The sequence below is a fragment of the Hemicordylus capensis genome, chromosome 1 (genome assembly GCF_027244095.1).
Source record: "Hemicordylus capensis ecotype Gifberg chromosome 1, rHemCap1.1.pri, whole genome shotgun sequence".
Classification (NCBI taxonomy): domain Eukaryota; kingdom Metazoa; phylum Chordata; class Lepidosauria; order Squamata; family Cordylidae; genus Hemicordylus; species Hemicordylus capensis.
This window is the reverse complement of record NC_069657.1, coordinates 304,284,992-304,300,091: the sequence shown is the minus strand read 5'-3', so window position 1 is coordinate 304,300,091 and position 15,100 is coordinate 304,284,992. Positions and strand designations below refer to the sequence as shown.

At 46.8% G+C, this 15,100-nt stretch overlaps 1 protein-coding gene across 12 annotated transcripts in view; it reads left to right on the top strand.

Moving 5' to 3' along the window:
- COL9A1 (collagen type IX alpha 1 chain) overlaps nt 1-15,100 on the top strand; it is a 205,032-nt gene that overhangs the window by 186,265 nt on the left and 3,667 nt on the right. For 10 of the 12 annotated variants that reach the window (XM_053286751.1, XM_053286747.1, XM_053286750.1 and 7 more), the window contains 4 exons: nt 18-164; nt 2,169-2,223; nt 4,067-4,255; nt 9,004-9,081. In XM_053286751.1, coding sequence (XP_053142726.1) covers nt 18-164; nt 2,169-2,223; nt 4,067-4,255; nt 9,004-9,081 — 469 coding nt within the window. Of the gene's footprint in view, nt 1-17; nt 165-2,168; nt 2,224-4,066; nt 4,256-9,003; nt 9,082-15,100 lie in introns of those variants that run through there. The other 2 variants (XM_053286760.1, XM_053286758.1) reach the window with 1 other exon arrangement.

Sequence of the window (15,100 nt, the reverse complement as noted above, 5' to 3'; positions counted from 1 at the left end):
CTGTGTGCCATTTTTAGGTTGGGAATCCTGGTGAATCTGGGTCACGTGGGCCTGAAGGCAGTCGTGGCTTACCTGGTGTAGAAGGATTACGTGGGCCACCAGGGCCCCGTGGTTTGCAAGGCGAGCAAGGTGCGACAGGTCTGCCTGGCAGCCAAGGCCCAGCTGTAAGTAACCGTTTCTGTGGCACCGATATTTATCTAATTAGAGCATCATCTTATTTATTCTGAGTCCTTCACTGAAGAGGCACCAGTAGCTAAAGGAGCACCTTACAACAGGCAAGTGGGCCTGAGACATCCCATTCTGCCCAACGTGCCTTAGAATCTCTGCTTCCCCTCCTTGCCCCAAATCCTCAGTGTGGTGGAGTTCATGAATTAGGCCCTCCAACAACTCGAGTGGCCTTCTGTGGTCCATGTAGGGGGCTGTTGATGAGCCTTCTCCCTGCGCAGCTTTGAAATGCAAGCACCAAAGTGAGCGGGGCAAAAGGCTGCATCATGATCAAGACTAATGTCATCTTCCTATGTGATTCTGTGAATTCCCATAGGGCTGGTTGCTGGAGTGTATATGTTCTGCATGCCTATTTCCATTTTTTAAAAAGTCTACTGTAAATAAAACCAAATCCAAAAACACAGTTACAGATGATATTTAGAGCCAAATTCATAAGCTATAGACTGCATGATGATTTATGAATGTTTGGAATTTGTAAGACTGGGTAAGGAATGCTTTGTTTCGATCCCTATACAAATACAATGGCTTTTGTCCCCGACACCAAAATTCTTGTTATCTGCCTGTAGATGCTCAGTCAAAACACGAAGTATAGCTATTTCTGGCTTGAATTTGCCATAGTACATGACACAATGTAGATGCTCAGAAGAGTCCACGTACTAATTACCATGGTGCCAGCCTAGCTATTGGCATTGCCACTGTGGAGTCTTTTGGGTACATGTCTTAGGTACACTCAGAAGAACCAAAGATGGCAGCATCCATTGTTGGTTAATCCAACCCCACCATTTTTGATCCCTCTGATTTTGTGCAGTACATGTTCAAAGGAATCCAAGATGGCAGCAGTGATTATATCTATTGTACAAATGGCTTAATGCCTTCAGTTCACACAACAAGATGAAAATGTGACAATTTGGTCTCACCAATTGAAATCATTAATGAAATTCAGCTGAAGTTTTCCTCTTGTTCCGATGATGCTAATTAGTGGTGTGTACAAATCAGATTTTGTGATTCGATTCAAGCTTTAATCGAATTGCAAAAACTCAAATGTATTTGTCGAAAATAGGTGGCTTGGTCGGCTGTCTCGACGAATCACCCACGAATCACTCAAATTGATTTGGATGATTCAAGCACCATTTTGAGGCCTGTTTATCCGGGAAGAGCTGGCCTACCAAATGGGATGGGTGGGTAACCAGCCCTCCACTCCGGACTTAGCATGTCTGCCTGCCTTGGCTGATGTACTAAGTCTGGAGTGGAGGGCTGGTCTACCCACCAACCCCGATTGGTAAACCAGCTCTCTCCAGATAAAAGGGCCTCAGAATGGCACTTGAATCACCCAAATCGATTTGGGTTGAATCTGGGGAGATTCTCTTCAACCCCAAACTGGGCCCTTTATTTTGAGGGTGATTTGATTTGAGGTCAGATTTTTGAATCGCCCCCAAATTGGCCAGAATCTATTTGAGGTTGAATCAAATTGCACATCTCTAATGCTAATATGATGGCAGAGCTCCTATGTTACAGTAATGCACAACTGCTAATATTTTGGCCATGTTTTAATAGGGTGAAGCAGAGTAGTAGTCACATCAGCATAATAGAACTAGATGAATTTTAAGACTTTTTGCATCAGAAAATAAATACTAAGGCTTAATGTTGATGCACCAGTTCAAATGCTGAGGGCTGAGTCATTGTATATGCTTTGAAGCAGAGGTCTAAGAAATGCAGAGGAGATGCTTGAGGATTTTACAGATCATCCTGTGAATGCCTGAGCTGCCCTGGCTCCCTCTTCCTCTTTGATTCTTGGAGCTGCTCTGACCTGCAAGGTTGGGTGCATATGCGCTTTGCAGCTGTAGGATTCCATTCATGGGCAGCACACACTGTGTCCTCTACAGCATTCTCAAAATGTGACAAAGAGTTGATCCAATTATTTTAATAGCTGTTTTTTATTCCAGGGTAGAGAGCCATCTGATGCACACATTAAACAGGTTTGCATGAGAGTAATGCAAGGTAAATGCATTCTGCATGCTTTTTTTTTAATGGTTGAATGTAGGGTTGCCAACTGTCCTGCCCTGTGTGGGATGGCCCGCATTTCTGGGGAGAAATTCTTATCCTGTTTGGGACTCAATTTCTCCCACATTTCACCACTTTAAAAAAAAGTTTTTTAATTTTTTAAAAAAATCAGCCCATCTACCTCATTTGGAGGAAGGCGGGGCTGAGGAAGGCAGTCTTTCACTGCCTTCTCTCCCCCTCCCTCCCTCCCTCCCTCGGTCCATCTGTCATTCACTGGTGAGGTGAGTCAGTGCTTTGCTTTCAGTCTTCTTCAGCGGCAGCACCACGGTCCCTCCCAGCGAGCCTGCCCCTGCCTCAGCCAGAGCAGCTCAGCAGCCAGCCATTCATTTCATATCGTTGGGGAGGCGGGAGAGCTCTCACTGCTGCCCCGCTCTGCCACCACTCAGTGGCGGCTTTGCAACGGTGCGCCCTCATCAACAGTGTTCAAACTGCCTGACCTGCCCACTGTGCGGCATCAATGAGATGGTGCGCACCATGTTGGCCAGTGTTCCGTTTTACAGGAATCTACATTAAGTTGGGAAGCGAGTGATAATTTGTTCTCTGATTGCACGCTTGTGCTCAGTTTCTGGTATCAGCCCCATGAGGCAATGCATCCACTGAACAGTATTTGAGGAGTTCAGAAGAAAAGTTGCACACTCTTGCATATGGCATAGGGCCAGATCCCCATACATAAGAATGCTCTATGGAAGTTGTTAGATGGGGCAGCTTCCAATGCAGAATTATTGATATAATTCACAGAAAAGTAGTTAACGGTAATTATATTATTGAATCATTAAATTTTATCTGTTGTTCCGCTTTGTGGGGCTAAATAATTTTCTTTTGATAATGGTTTAGGATAAGGCTGTAAGTGCCTGTGTTCAAAGAGAATTGTAATTCTCTTTGTCATGAAGTTGCAGCAATAAATAAAATCCTTAAAGCATGGGCATTCATTGACAGTGGTGGCACACTGTTCACAAGAATACATGAATACATGTCAGGCCTCGGATTAAATCACATAAAGAGCTCTTAAATGTCTTAAACAAGAGCTCTTAAATGTCTGAATTACAACAGAGGATCTCAGCAGCAGCCACTATCAGGGACAGAATATTTTCCCCCAGACAATAAATCTGAGCTTCAAAATGTACTAAAGGATAACATAAAAGAAATGTTGGTGAAAAGCTAACCTGCTTCCTACAAGCCATTTCTATTCTGTTTTATGCTTTAGTATATTTTGAGACTGAAATTGTTTGTGAGGGGTGGATTCCGTCCCCTGCTGATGGCTGCTACAGAGGAGATCCTCTGGGACATTACTCTGTTGTAATCCAGGAGTTTAAGAGCTCTTATTGCGCTCTGTGATTTAATCTGAGGCCTTCGCAGTGCAAGTACTAGTTCTTAAACTGCCTGACAGGTTACAACATTAGTTTCCACTTCAGATTTGGCTAGACTGCCACGATAAATATTTCTGGCGGCTTTTATCAGCTAGATAGGATGGTCCTAAAGGAAAGGAACTTGTGAACAATAGATTATGCAAGGCCACCAGCTTTGAATGCAGACTGGAACTTTGGTGCAGGCCGCTGTCTCTCATTGGAATAATAAGAACCCAATCTTCCATCTTAAAAAAAAGAAAGAAGGTTTCTAGCCCTCAGAGCTGCATGTGGGTGTGTTGGCAAAGACTGGAGTGTATAAGAAACAAGGTGATGAGTAAAAAGAAGCCCAAATGAATGGCTTTGCCATTTTAAAAATTATTTTAGAGTGACCCTAGTTTGTCGTTTACTCTCCTTTCATTCTTTTCATTGAACAGAACAACTGGCTCAGCTGGCGGCTAGCCTTCGGAGGCCTGAATTTGGCGCTCCAGGCCTCCCGGGCCGCCCTGGCCCACCTGGTGTCCCTGGATCTCCTGGAGAAAATGGCTTTCCAGGGCAACTCGGATCTCGGGGGCTGCCTGGCCTTAAAGGCCCTCCTGGTGATATTGGGTTGAAAGGCCCCAAAGGTAGGATGTTCAGGCTGCCCTCTTTTTTTATACGTTGACTTGGGAATAAGTTCCACGGGACGAAACTCCAAGGACACATGATTAGGATCAGGTGTACGTTGTCAGGCTTACATGTATTGTCAGGGCTCTGTGCTGTGGGGTCTTCATATGTGGAATCATATATGTGGAATCATGTGCAAATTACTGGATCCAGCATTCATTTAATGCAAATACCTGCAGATCTGTTGGTTTTCCTGGCTTGGAAGCGAAGGAATCTATATTATTAATTCTCCAAGACAGGCTATGCGTGGGGACGTAGTAGAAAGAAGGCGATTGGCTGACAAAGTTTGCAAGCAGAAGCACCTGATTGGGCAGTGGGGATTCCATATGCAGATAGGGAGAACAGGGGCGTAACTATAGGGGGGGCGGGGGGGCACGTGCCCCGGGTGCCACCCTGGTGGGTCACATGGGGGGCGCCAAAAAGTGGCTCAAAAAGTGGCAAAAAGTGGATTAAAAAGGATGGCATGAATAAGGAGTCTTTAGCACTATCACCCTAGTCCCTCGAATTACTCTGGAGTCCTTGGTTTTCGGTTTGTTAAAATACAGTCACTCACAAGGGAAAGTCAGGAACAGAACCAGGGCGTGAGGGAAGGGCATCATAATCATAATCATCATCATTGCATCATAATTCTGATGTTTGAGATACAAGCCAACTCCACAGGGTTGTTGTGAGGAAAAACCTAATGTAGTATGTATCATCATTGCATCATAATTCTGATGTTTGAGATACAGGCCAACTTCACAGGGTTGTTGTGAGGAAAAAACACATGTGTGTCAGTCAGATGTATGTTGGGGGGCGGCGGGGGGGACACGATGGGGGGGCGCAATTTCAGTGCTTGCCCCGGGCGCCGTTTTACCTAGTTACGCCTCTGAGGGAGAAGGAGCCTGTGAGAGCAGCAGCACCATGGTGATTGGGCAGTGGGGATTCCATATGCAGATAGGGAGGAGGAGCCTGTGGCACTGTGGTGATTGGGCAGTGGGGATTCCCTATGCAGATAGGGAGGAGGAGCCTGTGATGGTTAAGATCAGTTGGAATGCAACTGTTACTGGTCGGAAGATGTTCTTGATTGTAGAGGAGATATATATACACACACACACACACACACACACACACACACACACACACACACGATAGCAGACAGGGGTCTGCAAAAAGATGGATCATGAGGGAGGAAAGAGCCCCTTCAGGAGAAGGAGGATGCCATTGTGTGAATTAAATTAGGAAACAAGATGATCAAAATCTGTTAACACAGGGAGGGAGGGAGGGAGGGAGGGAGAGGGGAAAAAACATGAAGGGAGGGGGAAGAAAGAGTGGGGAAGAGCGAGTGGAGGAGAGAGAAAGAGAAAAAGAAGGAAGGGCGAGGGATGGGCCTGAGCCTGTCAGCAGCATGAGGGGAATGAGTGGCCATGGCAGCACTAGCAGCAAGGAAGGGCCTAGTCAACCACTGCAGCTGTTTGGGGCTACTGAGGTCATTGTCTGAGGGAGGCAGGCAGGCAAGGGACGGGCCTGTGCCTGTCAACGGCCTGAGGGGACCGAGCGGCCATGGTGGTGGCAGCAGAGAGGAATGGCCCAGTCAACCACTGCTGCTGCTCCTGGGGGGAGGAGCAGAGCGCGGGTGAGGGTGGGGAAGTCTCTGGGGATAGGGGGCTGCAGCTTGGCCAATAGGCGGCAGCAGTGCTGCAGCCATGACCAAGAAGGGTGAGGGAGATGGAAGCAACGGGATGGAGGAGGCGCAGGAGTGCAGCTCAGGTGAGGGTGGGAAGAACTCTGAGGTGAGGGGAGCAATCAAGTACTAACACGCAGATGCTCTAGAGCGTGCAAGAGTTCAAGCATTGAAGCAGACAGAAATAATGGCGGCAGTCAGGATGCAGAGGTGGAGGGCTGGCAGGCTAAGCCTCTCTGGCCAGAAGAGGTGGGTGGACAGCGGGCAAAGCCCCGCCAACCAGGAAGAGGAGGCAGTGGTGGGGAGAAATAAGCGAGCGCGTGAGCTGTGGGCGGGGGGAGCCACAGGCTCAGTGCACAACTGCACAGATGCTCTGTGCGGGATCAGCTAGTAATTTTTCTATCCTCTCTTTGATCAAACAGGGACTATAGACTTAAGCAGTTTAACAGTTATTCCTTATCCTCAGGGAAACTTGGGAAATGTGGTTTTGTGAGGTGGATTAAGAGTCTTCTTTTTTTAGGGGAAACCATGTCGCAGGGAGAAAACAGAGTTGAGTGTGTGTTCCTGTGTGGCCAGCTTCCTTACCTTTCTTGAGCTCCGACAGGACTGTAGTCATGATTAACCCCTAATTTGAATGGCCTTTTGCCATGTCAGAGCTCAGCTGTGGAGAGTGCTTGAAGCACTGGCATGTGAGACAGTGATCTGTGTCTGGAACAAAGGCATCAGACTTTGGGTTTCCCACGAACACAGACCTGACTGAGCAAAGTAATGGTGTGAATTGGCCCTCAGACTAGTTGACAAGAGCAGAGGTAGCAGGAAAGGGACAAAGGAAATGAAATTAACAAAGCTTTGATTAAAATAACCTGCTTTCTGACAACCTAACAAGCTAATTACTCATGATGCACAGTAATCAGCACCTTGAACGTACACCACATTTAAAGGCGGTGGAGCAGTGAATGAGAGTGGGGAGAAGAACAAGGATGCTAAAAGCAGCTAATTAACTTGCCGAGGGAGGGAAAATGCAAAGCTTAAAGTACACACCTCCCAGCTACAAAAAATAAGAACAAGTAAGGAATTATGTAACAATTAGAACTTTCGGCATCCGGAACCAGCACACCTTAGGATGTGGCATGCCAGCAGTTATGCCTGTGCAGTGTCACAAAGCACGATAACATGGCAATACAGCAACATTGGCACTGAAGAAGACTATGATGAGAGGGCCAACTTGGGGAAATTCCCCAAACTGGGTCATGAGGGAGGAAATTCCAACCAAGTGAGCAGAGATCGGAAAGCAAGGCAACTGCAGGAAAGGTGTGCAGATCCAACAAAAAACAACTTCCCCAATGTCCAGTGGAGAAATGGGGCTTGGAGAAGAAGAGCACAGAGGCCTCAGTTTAATTTGCCACTGATGTACCAAGGTGACAATAGGCCCCAAATCTAGACAGAAGATACTCAGTTCTGACTGGTTGAATAAATCATCTCAAGCTGCCAGCATTACGTAGAGCAGGGCTGCTCAACTTCGGCCCTCATGCAGATGTTGGCCTACAACTCCCACAATCCATGGCTATTGGACACTGTGGCTGGGGATTATGGGAGTTGTAGGCCAAAAACAGCTGCAGGGCCTAAGTTGAGCAGGCCTGACGCAGAGCAAGAGATCTGAAAATCCAGCTGTTTCAGAGCTATCTTATCAAATGCTACTAGACAATATGCACAGCAGAAAGTAAGCAAAAAACAAACAAACAGATTTTGTTACTGCCATGAGAGACATACTGGCCCACATTCACAGCTGGTGTGTCTGTGTGCCTCTGTGTGTGTGTGTGTGTGTGCCCTGTCTGCGCTTCTGTAGAACATTTACAGTTGCACAAACACAGTTGCATCATGAGACACCCATTTTTTCCTGTAATTTGGAGTGAGACTGCCCTGTTCTGCAAGAGCATGGGCAGGGCTTACATGCACAGAGCTGTGTGAGTGGAGCTCAAATGGCCCCCCCACCCGCATGCTTCACTGCACTGAATGTGGGCCAGTATCTATTCTGCAAGGTGATGTGATGGAGGAAGTAAAGAAAGAAGGGGGAGGAATTAATGGAAAAGAAAACCCTGCCATAGGAAGGCAAAGGCTGAGACTGGCTCACAGATAGGGCTGCCTCAGTTATTTGGCTTCTATTGGCTGATAGTCTCTGCACTCCTGCAGCAGAAGGAGGGTTGTGGGTCCACAAGGACCTGCATGGAAGGCTTTTTGTGCAGTGGACTGGGCACAGAAGTGATGTTTGTACCTATTTCCTCCCTCCAAAAGCCCTTTCCACTTGTACAGATCTGTTCCTGAGGGTCACGCAGCGTGCAGAAATAGAATTATACAAGTGGAAAGGGCTTTTGGAGGAAGGGAAGAGACACAAAAACCACTCCCCCTTTCCCTCCATATCCAGTTCGCTGGGCAAAAAGCCTTCGGCACAGGGGTGCTGAAGGCTCCATGTGGACCCACAGCCCCCCTTCTGTCACCAGAGGGGCTGGCTGCAGAGAACGTCAGCCCTTATCCTTAAATCTTAGGGGGAAATCTGCCCTGCTAAATTCCTTCATTTGATCAGGCACATGGGGAGAGGTATTATTGGCTGGCATCCAATCCTGGGCAGAGCAGCACACCAGTGATGGAAGCTTCTTGAGCGGAAGGCAAGCTGTGCTCATGCAAAGGCTCCTTGTGCGAGCAGATGGGGTCCTTGCAGAAGCACAGTTCTCCTTCCCTGTATAGAAGGAGCTTCCATTGATGATGTGTCATACCACTAAAGAATTGGGGTGCCACTCATTGTGAACTAGACCGTACATTTCTGCCATTGCAGAAACTAGGAAGAGTATACCTGTGCTCATGGAGATGGCTTCCAATGAGCCATAATTAAAGTCGCATCACACTAAGCTTCCTTCTCGTGATCATGTTCCCGTACACACAATCCTATGGAGAAATTACTTCCACCACTTTGTAGTCCTGCCCAGTGATTTTTCAATTGCTCTGAGCACAAAACACTTCTTTACGGATGGTTTAATTACTCTGTTTTAGGTGAAACTGGTGAAAAGGGGGAGAGAGGATTCCCAGGCCGAGGGCCCAAAGGCTTACCAGGAACAACAGGGCTACCAGGTAAATACTGAACATTGTCTTATGATTTCCAAGGTGTGCTCATGCAATTGTGTATGGAAAACTATATTTACCCTTTTGCAGGGGGTGTGGGGACACCTCTCCTTGGAAAATATAGGTGTTTGCTTAGGGAGCATTAATACGTTGTTCATACCAAACATATAGTTTACATACCATAGCACACAGCCCACACTGCTTCCTGGGTCAGAAACACAATGGCAACATAGCTGCATGAGTGTGCTCTCACACAATTTCCAAAAAACCTGCGTGAATGCAGTGCGTGACTGGACAGCCCCTGGAAATGGTGGCACAGTCGCACAACTGCATTCCTGCAGTTTTTTGTCCATGGCTCCAGAACTCTCTTGTGCAACTGCATCAGCGTTGTGTTCCCGACCTATGTGGTAGTGCGGGGAATGTGTTACTGCCCGGCTAAGACTGTGGTATGTCAGTCAAAGCTTTCAAAGTTATATTTTTAAAACAGTCTTTATTATTTGAATGCATAGACAATCCCTCCCCCCCCGCCCCATCCCGTTCCTTCCACCTCTGAGAAGGAATCTTTCAGTCTAAGAAATTTCCCCCACTCCTTTCGCAGTTCTTTGGCCTACAAGCTAGAGGCAGTGCCTGACAGCCTGACTAAATTTACTCCAGGAAGTCCCATTGATGTGAAAAGGACACATTAGATGTCTCCTTTTCATTTCAATGGAACTTCCTGGAGTAAATTTAGTCAGGATGTCAGGCACTGTACTTCTTAAGACTGCCAACTCGGTTTCCAAATTATAGCTAGCAGCCCACACCAGGGTATCCAAACATTTTTTTTGTTCACACCATGCAATGATGGCTTCTCTATATTCAAAACTGTGTGAGCAACTGAGGATTTACTTATTAATAAAAGCCAGTTTTCAGCCACAGAATCATGCAAAAGAATGAAAAGAAACATGTTCAGCAGACCTAATACTGCCATATTTGCATGATACAGTAGAAACGTATGAGACTTGGATAGAACACAATTAAAACAGCAGGTGGGGTTCCCAGAATATATGACGTGTGAGCATTTGCAAGTCCTTTAAATCTGATTTTGTCAGCACTTCAAAATTTATCTCATTGTATTATACTGTACCATTACGAAGCACTGCAGAATTCCCCAAAGTCCTTATTTATGAATGCAGCATGAGTGCCCTCTAGTGGCTATTGTGGTATAAATAATTTGCTGTATTGAAAGTCATAGTCTGTAGTTTGTAAAAACTGGATTTCTGTGAATTACAGAGTTCTAGATTTAAACATCACCAGAATATTTCTGTGTATAATGGTATAAAAGTCACCTAATTTTTTTTGGCTTATCAAATACAGCAGACAACACTTTAACTGAAGTAATACAAATTATAGGAGTTGCGTTCAATTTCCTAGCAAACTCCATAAGACATACCGCTCCTCCTCCATCCCCTCTGCAAATTCACCAGCAAATTGTTTTTCATGTGAACAGTGAATACAATGGTTTTTAGTTAGAGCTGTGCCACCTTGATAACAGTGAACTGGGGTGGGAGTGAAATATGGGTTGCCGCTCAATGATGGTGCACATGTGTTGTGTACAGAAGGTCCCATGTTCTGTTGCTAGCACCTGTCATTAAGGGATTACAGATAGGTCTGAGAAGGCCTCTGCCCAAGAGTTAGTTGCTGCTGCTAATCAAGAATCGACAGTACTGGGCTAGGTGGTTCAATGCTCTGACTTAGTATAAAGCAGCTTCCTAGGTTTCAAAAATCCTACAAACACTGTACTCAGGGAGCTCACTGGTGAGAGCACCCACTTTGCATACATGCAGTTCCCCATTCAATTCCCAGCACCTGCAGTCCTAGGGCTAGGAAACCTCTCTGCCTTGTGGCGGGCGGGGGTGGGGGGAGTAAGGTAATTGCTTACCATGAGTTCCTATTCTTGGAGACGCCCGGAGGGCAGAAACAGAATAACACAGCAAGGGAGGAGGAGATCCCACAGGAGGCCCTGACTACCTCCCCTACATGTGGGACGGAGGCTGAAGCCTCACCACCCCCAACCACACTTGCATTGTTCCTCTGTTGAGCGGTGTGTGTGTGTGTGTGTGTGTGTGTGTGTGTGTGTGTGTGTGTGTGATGCCCTCTGGGAGTCTCTGAGAATAACAATTCGTGGTAAGGAATTACCTTTTCTCCAGAGACTACCAGAGGGCATTGAACACAGTAGGGACGTAGAAAAGCAGTGCAGAAATTGGGTGGGCTTGAGGAACCAAATCTTAGCCAGAAGCAACTCTCTATAGAACTGTCCTTTCCACTGCAGCATCAGGGGAGGAATATGCAACAATTTTGTAATGTTTAGAAGGAGAAAGAGAGAGCTGGTTTTGTGGTAGCAAGCATGACTTGTCTCCTAGCTAAGCAGGGTCCACACTGGTTGCATTTGAATGGGTGACCACATGTGAGCACATGATATTCCCTTCAGGGGATGGAGCCGCTCTGGGAAGAGCAGAAGGTTTCAAGTTCCCTCCCTGGCTTCTCCAAGATAGGGCTGAGAGAGATTCCTGCCTGCAACCTTGGAGAAGCCGCTGCCAGTCTGTGTAGACAGTACTGAGCTAGATAGACCAATGGGCTGACTCAGTATATGCCAGCTTCCTATGTTCCTAAGGAGCATGTACTGAGGCCCAGGTACTAGCCTTACAAATGTCTGCCAAGGGACGTAGCTGCCCCCAACAAGGAGTGAGCTGTGATCCCAAGGGGCAGGGGGCTGTTTTCCAAGGCTCACATAAACTAGTGAGATACATTTCCACAGCCATCCTGGAAATGGTGGTTGCAGAAACCTTGTTCCCCAAGGAGCTATTGTGGAAAGACAAAACTTGCACAGTGACACAGTCCTGACCAGGGATGTCTAGCATGTGCCACTTCTTTTCCCGTGGGTGCAATGGATTGGGACAGGAGGAGGGTAGCAAGATTTCCTGGACCCTGTGGAACAAGGCGTTAACCTTAGGGATAAAGGACCAGTCGGGTCTAAGCACCACCTTATCATGAAAGATATAGTGCTCTGGATTGAAGAAAAGTGCCTCCTGTTCTGACATCCTACTGGCTGAAGTAATGGCCAACAGAAAAGCAGTCTTGAGCTTTGGTGTATGCACTTTGCATGTAGCCAGAGACTCAAAGGGGCCCACGATAAGGGCCATCAAAGCCCAATTTAAATTCCAAGTTGGGAACCTATGAACCACCAGAGGATTCAGCAGTGTTGCCCCCTTTATGAAATGATGGACATGGGGATGAAAGGAAACCAAAGCCACCACCAAGCTCTCCAGAACCCTGTTCATGCTGCTACCTGCCGCCAAAGCATGCTGGTGCTCAAGTCCTTATGCAAACCAGCCTGGAGGAAACCCAGGATGCCATTGACCTTTGGGGCATGACCCAACCTACCCTGTAGAGACTGCCAGGCTAGAAAGGCCTGCCGCGTGCCCCCATAAACCCTACTGGTAGAAGCCATACTTGAGGCAAGAAGAGTGTTCAAAAATGCCCCTGTATACCCAGGCCACCTGACCCTCCCCACTCAGCTGCCAGGGTGTCAGTTGGAAGTCTCTGGTTGAGGATGCACCACTGAAGCAGGAGATCTGGCCTGAGTGGAAGCCTCCAACAATCCCAAGTGGACATTTGTGTGCACCTGATCTGGAAACCAAGGTCTCCTTGGCCAGTGAGGAGCAATCGGAATGACCTCTGCCTTTCAGAATGACCTTCTTGACTTTCCAGAGCACTCTGGAAAGAAGAGGAATTGGAGAGAAGGAACACAGGAGTCTTGGAGGCCAGAGTGTCCAATCCCAGTGCTCCCATTGAAGGCCCTGGAAAATAACAGATCTACTTAAGGGTTGTCTTTGGTGGCAAACAGATCGAACCTTGGTTGACTGAACTGATGCACCACCTGCTGAAAGATCAGGGGATTCATCTGCCACTCTGACTCCCAGACTGAGGTCCAACTGAGACAATCAGCTACATTGTTGTTGGATCCCACCAGAGATGCCTCTCTGTGCAGAGCCCTGGACCTTGTGCTGCCTTGCTTGTTTACGTAAGCTTTTGATGACATGTCTGTATGAATGAACACATATCACTCCACCACTGCATCCTGAAACACCCGAAGTACCAGCCTGATTGCCCTCAGCTCCAGGAGATTGATGCTTTGAGCTGCTTCCTGGGGGAACCATGTCTTTTGACCTGTCCGATCTCCTATGCTGGCTTCCAACCCAAACCGGGGCTGGATATGCTAAGCTCCCCCCCACACACACACACACATAGCTGCTGGGGAGACAGCCACCACCAGAGGAGCCAATGGATTTGCTGCAGAATCAGAATCTGGCAGTGTGAGCTGGCTGTGATGTGGTCCACAAAGGACAGCAGGGGCCTTTGAAAGGAATGTAGGGGAAAATGCAGCCATTGAACCAGGACCTGGGATGACACCATCATGCCCAGTAGCTGTGTCAACTGCATGAGGTCTGCTAATCTCTTATCCTAGATCATCTGTATCAGGTGATGGGTCTTGTCTTGCCTCTCCTGTGTGAGAAACATCCTGAATCCCACCATGTCTAGCATCACTCCCAGGTGTTATAGCCTTTGTGTCAGAACCAGTGCACTCTTGTCCCTGTTGACTACAAACCCATGGTTTTCCAGGTCACACAAGGTAAGCTCTACATTCTTCAGCCCCTCCTCTCTGGACAGTGATCAGATCAGGATGTCGCCAAGGTATGGAGACAGGTATATCCCCTTCATTTTTGTCATTAAGTTGCATACTTAAGGACAACATTGTTAAACATATAGAAGAACAGGCTTTGTTGAAGGAGAACCAGCATGACTTCTGCAAGGGCATATCTTGCCTCACGAACCTTTTGGAGTTCTTTGAGAGTGTCAACAGACATGTGGATAAAGGTGATCCAGTTGATATAGTATACTTGGACTTCCAAAAGCTTTTGACAGTGCACATGCAAGCCTACATGTGGTGAGAAAACCGATAGTTGCTGAACATTTCAAGATGTGTTTGCACCAGAGAAATCCCCTCCCCCCATGTTCCTGAGTTAAAAACCAACTTGGAGAGGCTTGTAAAAAAAAAAAAAGAACCAAAAAAAACTCCACAGTTTTATTCAATTACTACAGACTGCTTCTGTCTGAGGCTTTTTCAGCTTTTAGGTACAGTTAAGAATACTTAGTAGGGTTACAAAAATAGGTTGCCTTAATGCACACTTAAATGTTTATAGAGTCTTTTGCAAGGCCCTAGGTAGGATGGGCATAGGCTAGTGTTTCTTATTTTAATTATGTTACAGGTAAACAAAAATAGAAGAGTATCAGGAATATGCAAAAGCGCACAAACCAAAGAAATATAATATCCCTAACACAAAGTCTTGACTAAACAAACTTCTCCCTATGCTAAACTTCCCGAAGCCATAAGCCCTAGCTCCTTACCTTGAACTCACCAAACACCTGATGAGAATTCAAGCTTCCTGCCCTCCTGTCTTTTGAGGATCTGCAGTTATTCTCCTGCAGACATCCTTCATGGCCACATATCTTTCTCAGCACTTCCAGCCTAGATTATACAACAAAGAACTCCCTTCTTCCTGGCAACAGCTTTCTAGGTCCCACCCACCTGGTGTGCTGATTGGCTGAGCCCTGGAGTTCACCAGCCTGTCAGTCAAGACAAGGGTTCACTTCCGGTTAACTCTTTAGAGGGACGGGAGGCTGGTCACTACAATCACACTTAAAGAATTTGTGTTAAATAATAACATCCTGCTACTTAGTTTTATCAAGTACTTTTAGTTTCCTCTTAGCTGAAGAGAGAGACCATGCAGCTACACAAACAAGAAGTGGGGAGAAATGAGGGTTGGTCTTAAATCCTGCCTAATCAGATCTGAGTGGTGGCAGTAGAGGTACCCTCAATTAGGGTGGACCGTCACACCATTCTGCTTGGGAAGTTAAAAAAAATGAATAAATTCCAGAGCAGATGGCATGAGTGGGACTGGCTCTATTGCTCAAATGTTCAGGAGGTGGT